Source organism: Sinocyclocheilus grahami, unplaced genomic scaffold, assembly GCF_001515645.1.
Source record: "Sinocyclocheilus grahami isolate Dianchi unplaced genomic scaffold, SAMN03320097.WGS_v1.1 scaffold705.1, whole genome shotgun sequence".
In the NCBI taxonomy this organism is placed as follows: Eukaryota; Metazoa; Chordata; class Actinopteri; order Cypriniformes; family Cyprinidae; genus Sinocyclocheilus; species Sinocyclocheilus grahami.
The window spans coordinates 337,936-349,613 of record NW_015505884.1 but is presented as its reverse complement, the minus strand read 5'-3'; the positions used below and the strand labels follow the sequence as shown (position 1 = coordinate 349,613).

General features: G+C 35.6%; 1 protein-coding gene and 1 long non-coding RNA gene across 2 annotated transcripts in view; one reads left to right on the top strand and one right to left on the bottom strand.

Moving 5' to 3' along the window:
- LOC107559921 (28S ribosomal protein S9, mitochondrial-like) overlaps positions 1 to 10,370 on the bottom strand; it is a 26,560-nt gene extending 16,190 nt beyond the window's left edge. The window contains exons 1-5 of the mRNA XM_016243950.1: positions 10,213 to 10,370; positions 9,536 to 9,718; positions 5,760 to 5,822; positions 5,641 to 5,671; positions 5,458 to 5,537 (exon numbers count right to left, since the gene is read on the bottom strand). Coding sequence (XP_016099436.1) covers positions 5,458 to 5,537; positions 5,641 to 5,671; positions 5,760 to 5,822; positions 9,536 to 9,718; positions 10,213 to 10,311 — 456 coding nt within the window. The 5' untranslated portion in view covers positions 10,312 to 10,370. The remainder of the gene's footprint in view (positions 1 to 5,457; positions 5,538 to 5,640; positions 5,672 to 5,759; positions 5,823 to 9,535; positions 9,719 to 10,212) is intronic.
- Positions 2 to 818, top strand: LOC107559922 (uncharacterized). The gene is made up of 3 exons (XR_001605666.1): positions 2 to 51; positions 551 to 643; positions 801 to 818. It is a non-coding gene; the product is annotated as an uncharacterized lncRNA (long non-coding RNA).
- Positions 10,371 to 11,678: the final 1,308 nt, after the last annotated feature.

Here is an 11,678-nt window from a genome sequence, read left to right as displayed (position 1 = left end):
CATTTGTAAAACTGCACAGCGATAGTAGGTTCCGAGACTTTCTCACTGAAGGTAAGCTTAGAATCTTGTTCTACTGCTTAGAAATGTACTTAGTCATATAGGAACTATGCTTGAGGTATAAGCCCACAGTGCTTTTGTATGCTAACACTTTACAATAAGGTCTCATTTGTTAACATTAATTAATGTGCAAACTAACTTTAGTATTAGTTAATAAAACTAGAACTGTTGTTCATTTTAGTTCACAGTGCATTCATGTTAACAGATACAACTTTTGATTTTTATAATGTATTAGGGAATGTTGAGATTAACATTAACTAAGCTTATTAAATGCTGTAGAAGTATTGTGCATTCTTAGTCCATGTTAACTAATGAAACCTTATTGTAAAGCACCAGACATCAGCTTGTTAATATTGTCAGTCACATGACAGCAATTCATGGGTAAGACTTAAGTGCACAGATGCAAGAAATGCACACAGCTGTGTCAATTGGTGTAGAAAACAATGTTAAGTTTAGCATTAACTATTTATTTATTTATTTTTACACATTGAAGGAGATCCCCACCCGCAAACAGCAGGAAACTTATGCCTTGGGCATTATTTCTCTCTTTCCTAGCCTGAGAGACCAGTTTTTAACAAAGGGCTATGTAAGAATCTTTTGCATTGATGTACTTTTTACACAATCTAGTTGGACATGAAGTTTTGTGCTCCTTTTTTGTGGCATGTAATAGTAGTTTATCTATTAAATGTAATGACTAACGTAATGTTCAGATCTTACAAAGTGTTCTCTTGTCTTTCTGACAGGAGCATTTCTACGTTCCGGAAAAGGGAACAGAGTTCATCTCCTGGCGCCTTAAAACTTTGTAGAGGAAGAACCCAAAACGTGTTGGCTTGGAGATGACTGAAAGTGGAGGACCAAGTCGATGAAGGATAGATGATGTGCAACAACTTGAAGGAGATGCATGCAGAGAGGTAACTTCTTTCCTTGTCCATACAGCTGATGAAGCTGAAGTTATGCAAAAGATGAAGGAAACTTTCAAGCATAGACAATAGGGCTGCACGATAAATCGCATGCGATATTTAATGCGCATCTTGCCAGTAAAGCCGGTTCTGTAATCAGCGGTAAATCTCTACACGTGCGTGCTTTCACATGGAGCAGCATTTAATCCACCGAGCCGTTGTTCACTGACAAGCTGCGCAAAACCACGATCATATTTTGCACATGTTTTGGTTATGGCATGATTTGTGAGGATGTCAATTTCATATTATTTTCTCTGGTTTCTTGTTATTGTGAGCACTAAATGTTTGTTTTATCCTAAATCACCCACCACCCCCTAAACATCTACTCATTCAGATTGGGACAATAGTGGTTTTCAATCATAGTCCTTGGGATTCACCCCTCTGCACATTTTGTTTCTCTGACCTGACACTTAAGGGATAGTTCACCCAAAAATGAAAATTGTAATTTACTCTTTTCATCATTTACTGTTCCAAACCTCTATACATTTCTTTGTACTGCTGAACACAAAGGAAGATATTTTGAAGAAAGTTTGTAAACTGGCTGCTTTGGGCAGCCATTGACTTCCATAGTAGGAAAAAAGTACTATGATAGTTAATGTCTGTACAAAGTGGCCTGTTTACAAACTTTCTTCAAAATGTCTGTGTTCAGCAGTACAAAGAAATGTATACAGGCTTGGAACAACCTGTGGGTAACAACCTTTTCTGTAAATTACAAAATTTTCATTTTTGGGTGAACTAACCCTTTAGTTTATTTCATGGAGCTCTTGCCTAATGAGGTGAAGATCTGAATCAGGTTTGTTGAATAAGGGAGCTACACAACATGCAGAGCGGTGGGTACACAGGACAGGGATTGAAAATAACTGGAATAATGTCTCTAAATGTTCCTTTTGGACTCTAACTGATTGCACATGTTCACTTGCATTATATTGACCTACAGATCTCGGATGTCCATGTACAACTCTTTGTTTGTGTTCTAATGAAGTCAGTCACATAGCTTGATTTGACTGAGGGTGTATCAGCAAATAATTTTTTTCCCCCCCCTGGTTTATTTAATCTAATTTGTTTGTGCTTTTTTTTCTTCTTCTCAGTCCTGCACCAGTATTGAAGGCTGTCTCAGCAGGAGGGAGGGCCACCAGCCATTCCTACTGAGATCAGGAAGGATTAAGGGCAGGATCAACCACTTTTACGTCATTGTGGACAAGTGCCTCATCCCTTGCATTGGAACCAGCTCCTTGAGTGCCTTTGAACTTTTTAAAGTTTACTGTCTTCAACCTGTCCTACGAGGAAGCCCTGGTGTCAAAAGCCAACAGCTTGTTCTACAGGCCTTTTGATCTGCAGTGTTTATATGGGTCAGATGATGGTGAATATATTGTACCTTCTGTGTTGGTGTAATAGTTACATCTGTGTTAAAAATAAAATTTCAAACTGATACAGCGTGTTGACTTTATTTGTTTTTTTTACACCGAATGCACAGGTATTTTTAGTCGAATACTGATTACACTTAATTACCTTAATCAGGGTTAGTATGAACACTATATTAGTGTGGAAATAAGTCTCTTGGTGTTAAGATATTGACACATGTAGTGTAGTTTCAACACTAACTTGGTGTAAATGAGGGGGAGGGAAAACACTAATGGTGTTAACGGTGAACACTTACAGTGTTGTTTTTACTCTATGCAAGTGTAAAAAAAAAAGTAACACTATTTAAAGTGTTAGTTTAACTATTTAGTGTGGACCTATATAAACCCCGAAAAAGTGTTAATTTTCTCACTGAGTGTCAATTTAACGCTTTCAAATTTGCTGTGTATCATTCAGGAACCGGTATCGAAGTCAAGGTATCGGTATCGAAAAATTTTGAACGATACCCAGCCCTAGTCACATCACAGATCAGATTTAATTTATCATGTGAGGAGAGCGAGTCGAGCTGACTGACGAGAAGAGTGAGGTGAGACAGACAAGACGATAGCGGACGATTTAGTTTCGAAACTAAATGCAAAAGTGCCTGTTTGGCAATATTTTGGATTTTGAAAAGCATGTTGACTTTTGCCGTTTATCTAAGGTGATTTTGTAAGTTTTTTTAAACATTTTTTCTTATTTAATTGGTTCCACAATGTTTTCTGATTTTTACTTTATTTAAACTGTGTAATTTATTTTATTTGACATCAAGGTGTATGCTGTGCCTTTAAGCTTTCTTATTCGTTTTGCTAATAAACTTTCTCAGTTTCTTATTTGGTTCCACAGTGTTTGCTGATTTTTTTAGTTTTGTATACCCATTTAACTAAAGTTGTTGTTTTTTTTATATTAGGCATAGCCTATAGCATGGTGTATTTTTATTAGTTTTGTTAATAAAAGTTCTATGATTTATATATAGGCTAAGTGAGTTTACTAATTGCCACTAATTTGAAAGTGAAGGTACAATGTGCACCCCACGGTGATATCGGTATTATCGGTGTTGTTACACAACAAAAAATCGGTGGGGAAATATCCTCACCGTCACAACTCTAATACAGAGGGAGGGATGATCAGTTGATGCTTAAACTGAGTTGGCTATAGTGAGTTGTCACGCCATATTTACACGCCAAGTAATTTTAATTTAGCATAAAATTGACAGAAAGCTCATGCTTTTTTTATACCAAAAACTTACCAAATAATTTGGTCAATGGATTTAGCCTTCCAAAAACTAGAAATTCATCTTAGACCGCCATACTTTTGGCACATCAGTTAAACTATTTTAATTTACAGTATAAACTATTTTAATTCAATGATTAATGGGCAATAAAATGATTTATATAAAATTTTACACTATTTATATAAATTGGGAAAAAGAAGACAAAGCTAAAATCAGTAATCTTAAAGAAAATGAAGCCATACTAATTAAATTATCAGTGTTTTTAAAGTAAGACTAGAAAGATTAAATTAAATGTAAAAAATAGGGGAACCAAGCATGCATCTAAATTAAGTATTAAATATCAACCAATACGAACAAAAATAAATTCTCACAATCTATATGGTACCTATGTACTGTATATAAATACCTATTCAGGGCTCTACAGTGCGACCATTTCAGTCGCATTTATGACTAAAAAATATTTAGGAGCACCTGTGCGACTAAGCCAATCAGCATATTTGTATTTGCGCTCCAGCTTCAAAGATTTCTACTTGCGTGTTTTTGCAGCATTGAGTAATGTATCGCAGACATATGTTGATTTCTGGAAAGCAATGTTAATCAGAAACCACTCAGTGCTCAAAATACTGGAGTTTTGTTCATTGCCAAGTTATGCAAGCTCACAAATCCTCTCGTTATAACGAACAAAGTGTACACAGGGTTTAAATAAGAGATCTGTTGTGCAGAGTAGAGAGCGTCATTGATTATAATGCAACTTTCTGAGATCGCAATGAACTGAAGTGATTGACAGCTTTTAAAGATTATTAAGGGAGTTTGCAAATGCGATATTGAATTAATACAACAGTTCAATAAACAATAAATTCAATAATAACAATAAATAATACAATAATATTAAAGGACGTACATTGTATGACTTTAACAATATTGTATGATTTTGCTCAATTTTGTCAACGAAGATAAATTTAAACATTTCAAAGTCACAGCCGAGCCGCTGCGCATCTCCAAGCAAATAAAGTGGTGTTTCGTTTATGTATGAACATGCATTTTTAAATGAATCTAGTGAGTCAATGATTCAATTACCCATTCATAAAGACTTGCTTCGTTCCTGAATGAATCAGCCGTTCAAACCAATCAATTAAATGAATGATTCAGTGATAAAATCAATGACTTGCCGCCACCTGCTGGCAGTTTTATTTGTATTTTTAAGGTGTAATTTTCAGTTATTTAAATCATTTCGATCAAACAATAGTTCTATATTCAAAATTGTATATTTAAAACAATAATCTCACAACATTATGAATTTAAAATATCCATGCCACCTCTGAGCCTCTCTAAATGTCTGTATAATGTACCTGCATGCCACTTTTGTGTTATTCTGTGCCCACCTTTGTAGTGGAAACTAATTTTGTTAATATTCATTTCTTTTGATTGGTAATTTATTCTTCTTACTCTACCTGTTCTTATTCTATTTTTATTAATTAGAAATTTTGGAAGAGCTTATAAATATAGATTTTTGAATTTGACAATGACATACTTTTAATAAAATGAGAAAAAATGCCATTACACATTACAAAAAATGCCCCTGTAAATCACTTTAAGGAGTCAAATATGACCTTGTAATGGGAAGGCTCATTTTTGTTATTGATCAGAAGGTGCTCCTGAATTTTTGACAGTGCTCCTAAATTTTTTAGATTAGGAGCACAAGTGCTTCTAAAAAGGAATGTAAGCATAGAGCCCTGCTATTATTACAATATAATCTAGAACACTCTAGTTTGGCCTGTTGTATGTAAGCATTTAACATGAGCATGAACTTACATGCAAGAGGGAATAGTAGGACTGTTGCCCCGTGTAGAACAGAAAGTGAAAAGGACGTCCTTCTGCATCCCACTGGACAGCTAAAAGAGAGAACAGGGCACGAGTACTTCATTACCAGATATCAGCAAGCTTATATTTGGTGTCAAAGAGCATAGAAAGAGTTAAAAGGCAACTTCTACATACCTGTCTGTTTTGGGAAGATTTCCTCTGGGTGCTAAAACAAAAAGGAACATACTGAACATATTGGCTGTGTTATTAATTATCAAAAAATAAAAAAATAAAAATTTGGGATGAAATCTCACCTTCATAACAGGTCTTGCTCGTTTCTCAAAGAGTCCAGAGGGGAAGAGATATGCAATACTCCTCTAAACAAACAAACAAGTGAATCAGAACGCACACTCTTATACATTTCTCCATGAAATGGCGAATTATTTTGTCACTTACTAAAAATTACACTTTAACACATTTTAATTATGAATACATTTTTATGTCTGTATCTAGTAGATTGTGAATGAATGATTATCAGTTCCACACACAGAGATATATAAATTCTACATTTATTTAAATGGGTTAAAAAAACATCACTGGTATCGGATCGGTATCTGTATCGGCCAATACCGAACCCTAGGTATCGGAGGCGAAAAAGGCGGATCGGAGCATCCCTAAAATAAATGCAGCCTTAGTGAGCATTAGAGACTTTACACATACATACATGCATACCTAAATAAAGGAATAGTTCACCTAAAAATAATCTACTTGGCTGTTGTTTGTAATCAGTATATTTTCTTTGCATTTGTGGAACACAAAATTAGATATTTTGCAGTAGCCCCAAGCTGATACTATCAATATAAATAAATTGTCACACTGCCAAGCTCCAACAATACGCAACATAAACGCAAATCACATAACTTGCACTATTTTCCAAAACATCTGAAACCTGTGCTTCAAGACACTCTCCTTTAAAAGTTCGCTCAAGTTGGAATTGTCAAAAATTTCTTCCCAATTTCAGTTGCATGGACTCTGTGAACGTCAGAGCCCACCTGACGGGTGCAAACGCAATGTGTGTGCGAGTAGACGAAAGACAGCGGGAGAAGGCAGGTGAGGTTTGCGGTCTTTATTAATTACTTCCTCCTGGCAGCGCTTGCTGTGCAGCTGTTTCACACCTTCAGCGCATTCACGGGAACGTCACGTCGGCTGAAGCGCTTGGCAGACACGCCGGTGCCAGCTCAGGCACAGACGCCCCCTGTACTCGCTCTGTGCCCCACAGTCACAGCCATTTTCCACCCCTTACCCACTGATCAGCTGGCAGAGGGACGGTACGTGTCAGCTTCTTTTAGCCACACTTACTCTGAGGACTCAATTCATTAATGGTGACAGAGATTGGGGAATAATACTAAGAATCGAGAAATTGGACCAAATTAGTGGGATAAATCAATTACGGCCATTCCTGTCTGGCACAGAATAAAATACTGGACATAAATAATGTTTGTAAATATATGCCCATTTTTAAGCAGGTCCCAGAAGCTCCACTGTGACACCAGCTGATGACTTTACTTTTAGCTCAGAGGAATCACAATGATATTGGTTGTATCAGTCTTTGTATTTCTAGTTTTCTTATCTTCCTTCCTTCCTTCTGAGGCTTGTACTGAAACCAAAAGAGAGGCACCAAGCAACCTAGAGGACCGGGGCCCACTAAGAGGCCTCAGATTGACTTTAAATTAGTTAAAATAAGACCGAACAATAAAATGATCTAAACCAACTAAATACAATAACGCTACTTTTCTTCTTTTAATTTACATCCCTCCAACAAGAAGTTGAAGAAGCTCTCAGAGTTTAAGAAAAAGTATGATTTCTATTAGGCTTGCCGCGATAGACGGTGCTGACGGTGATACCGGTGTTAAGCCGCAACACCGGTTACGTAATTTGTCCACCGCGTCACCGACCCCCACCGTCGTTTTGATTTTATTAATAGTAATAAAAATCATTTAGTTCAGTAAAAGAACAGACACTACAATTAAAAACTGAACGCGGCTACTCAGTCCAGTGTGCTGAACGACAGTCGCATCACAGATCAGATTTCATTTATCCAGTGAGAGTGAGTCGAGCTGACTGACAAGAAGAGTGGTGGATGATTTAGTTTCGAAACGAATGACTTTTGTCGTTTATCTAAGGTGATTTTGGAAGTTTTTTTAAAACATTTGTTTCTTATTTCATCGGTTCCACATTGTTTGCTGATTTTTACTTTATTTATACTGTGTCATTTATTTATTTTATTTGACATTCGTTTTGCTAATAAACGTTCTACGTTTCTTATTTATTTGGTTATATATTATACATGTTTACTTATTTCCAGTTTTGTATACCTATTAAACTTTATGTAAGTTATTTGTTATTTTATATTAGGCATAGCTTGCCCTATAGCATGGTGTATTTTTATTTGTTTTGTTAATAAAAGTTCTATGTTTTATATATACGCTAAAGTGAATTTGACGTTGTATTTTGTTGTTGCATTCAAGCAATTGACGCCGAACTGCCGCTAATTCAAAAGTGAAAGTAAAATGCGCATGGCGCTTTTAAGCTATTTAAAAGTGAAGGAAAGTGAGGAAAAGAGGGAAAATTCTAATGAACAATTGCTTTACTCTGAATTGCCGCTATTTGAAAGTGAAAGTAAAATGCGCACACCACTTTTACAAGCTATTTAAAAGCGAAGGAAAGTGAGGAGAAGAGGGAACACCCGCCTCCGCGGTGATACCGGTATTACCGGTGTTGTCACACGTCGATTAACCGGTGGGAAAATTTCCTCACCGTCACAACCCTAATTTCTATACCTGGAAAGGTCATGTAAATTAGGAAAATCTTAAAACTTCAGGGGAATTGTATAAGGAATAAACATATATATAGAAATTCTTATCTTATCCTTATCCAGTAAATCCCAAATGACTAATAGTCGTGTAAATTCATTGGTTAAAAAGAGTGGGAAAATGAACAACATTAAAACTTTTGGAATCCTGAAATGTAATTAACTGGTACTTTTTTCATTCACAGAAACTATGAGTTCCTGCAGATTATAAGAAGTTTTGAAAAACAAAACTAGGACTAGCTGGCATTTGAATATTTTTGTGGACAATGGGAGGGCTTGGGAGTGAAAAAGGTTGAGAAACACTATTCTAGAATATCAACTTCTACATGTTACTATAGAAGATAGAGACAGGTTAAAAAAAATTATAATATAATAAAATCTTAAGGCACAATAGTATTTAGAAATTACCCATACTGTAATTTTCTTATTAGTGTTGTCAAAAGTCAATACTTAAATTTTAAATACATATTACCAGCCTTTCTGCAGCACTGAGTACCGAGTCAGTCCTCTCAGATTTCTAAGAGATTTATTCATAAAAGTCTTTAGTGACAAGATAGCTCATCATTGTCTAAGCTGCTGTAAAATGACAATTCTAACACCTGTCATAAATGACAAATATGTACACTATACTTATAAATACCAACAAAGGAATAACACCCTCTAAAGCCTATATCTTGTAAAATATCTTTGTCTATGAACAAATGACACATCAATTTAACAGCTGAAGCAGAAGGTGGTATACTTTGTCCATTCTCGTGTTTATGAGGACACAAATTTGTATAATGACATGGCTATGACCTAAGTATTACAATATGAAGGTGATTTATGAGGACACTTTCGGTGTCCCTGTAATTCAAAAGGCTTATAAATCATAAAGAACGAGTTTTTTTTTTCTTGATATTCTAAAAATGCAGAAAGTTTCCTGTGAAGGGTAGGTTTAGGTGTAGGGCAATAGATAATACTGTTTGTACAGTATAAAAACCATTACGTCTATGGAGAGTCCCCATAAACCATAAAAACCAACATGTGTTTGTGGGTGTATAATAATAAGCCAGATGTACTGCTGTATCAATGCTGTTGTTACATATGTTTTATTTGTTGAAGATAAAATGTAATACTGATGGTTCTGGTAAAATAAAATATGGCCATAAATATGTACATAAAACAATAGAAGTGATTGAAATAGACTGAATAGAATAGAATAGAAATGTAACTCACATCAATATCCTCTTGTGTGAATGTCTCTGGGTCTTCCCCCATCATGTTGGCCAAATGTCGTTTGCCAATTTCAAACTCCTCCACCTGTTTGTTGATAAACTCCAGTGTGAATTTCTGAGGGCCTGCTGCTGCCAGGTTCTTCTTCCATAAAGCGGATGACACACAAATGTGTCTGACTGGCAGCTGGAATTAAGAAAAAAAACAAGAACAACAAATAAGAACCAAATTCAGCCAATTGCTACAAAGAACAAGGTTGCAAGTAGCCTTGGTGATCAAGCTCATGAAATAATGAAACATCAATAATTAAGTAGGAAGCAATCATCTAAATAAAAAAGCTTTTATTTAATATAAATAATATTATTATAAATAAAAGTCTAAATTATTCTGAATTAAAACTGCATCTGTATTAATTGGGCAAAAGACATCATGTCAAGCCATATTGTCTTGCATAAAACACTAAATATAAACTGTTCAAGTAGTGCAGGTTATTAACGCAACATGTATGAAATGAAACAGAAAGACAGCACTCCATCCTGTCAATCTTCACGTTTTATACAGACTCCAAAAGCACTGTACTGTTACAAGGACATGATAATGTCAGCAGCATCAGAACCAATCACGGCCGACTAACCGCAAAAACAGCTCTGTGCCGGCGCAAAAATAAGAACGCATTTCACCTGCGGAACCGTCTTTGATCGGGACACACAGAAATTCTTCCCGCAGCTCCCATACTTCCATAAAATCGACCTCACGCCTCTGCAACTGGAGGCAGCCATGCTTGCTCGACGGCTCGCGCTTGTACAGGAAGTGAAGACTACGTCACATCCTGGAAGCGGGTAAGATCGATCACTCACAAAAATACCTTTGGCACATTGTAGCGGCACGTTACGCCAAATTCCACATTCACAGATCCAAATAATCAAATTCCAGACCTCTCTTTTTCCCCTAAAACAGTTTTTGAGTTATAAACAAAAAAGCTGTAAAAACATGATCTTTTGGCAATTCGTTTCCTGTCTTTAATGACTTCTCAAAACTATTTTTAGTGTGAAATGAATGTATTACTCCCTTTTACTACTAGGGGAGCGCGAGGCACAAAGTAACGCGGGGTAAATTGTAACACACGCGGTTTAAATATTTCCACACATGCTAGCATAACCAAATTTACAGCATGCACTAGTTACTTTATCGACATATAGAGAAAAAAAGTGCGCCAAAATTCTAAAGTCTTTTGACGATATCGCTGAACATTTATTTTACCATAGTAAAAAAAATCAAAAAATTTCAGGCTTAAGTAAATGTTTCATCTCAGTTTTTATTACTCATTTAAAATGAGACAAATCTGCTATTATTTTAATCTCCAATCTGTTATTTATCAGTTTATTTTGACCCCGCAGATGGGTATGTTGTAGCACTGCGTTACAATGTGCCCTGCCGTGCTATTCTATGACATTAGCCATGTAATTCACACTATTTACTTTAATACATTTGAATGATAAACGACGAGAAACAGGCGAATAAAGACTGACAGTCAATGTTTAATGTTTAATGTTAAGAAATTATTATTTCAAGACATGTAAAGCATTTTGGCTCGTTTATGTGGGCCGTCCCAAGCATGGTTGCAATGTGTACATTGTCAAACTCCAAAATCAGATTATTTTTCATTCTTAAAAAAACGCCATTATTTTATTTGAAATAAATAGTTATTTTATTTTATTGACAAAATATTTGAGTTTGTCTTGTATATTTTTTTTCATTCGATCAGATTACATTTTAAGATGTTATATGGTCATGTTACAACGTACCCCACCTACGGGGCATGTTGTCACATTTCACTTCCAGTTTTTGAGGGTAAATAAAGAAAAACGTATGCACTGTAATTATGAAGCAAAGCGACATATTTGTACTAGACAAGTGTGAAATTACTGTGGATAAAAAAAATTATACTCTGAACCCTATGTGGATTTACACAATTTGAGAAAATCAAAAAGTGTTACTTTGTGCCCCGCTCTCCCCTACTACTACTACTATTATTATTATTTACATTTTTATCGTTGTTTACACTCTAAAAAATGCTGGGTTAAATACAGCCCAGTGCTGGGTAAAATAGGGACAAATCCAGCAATTGGGTTGTTTTGACCCAGCG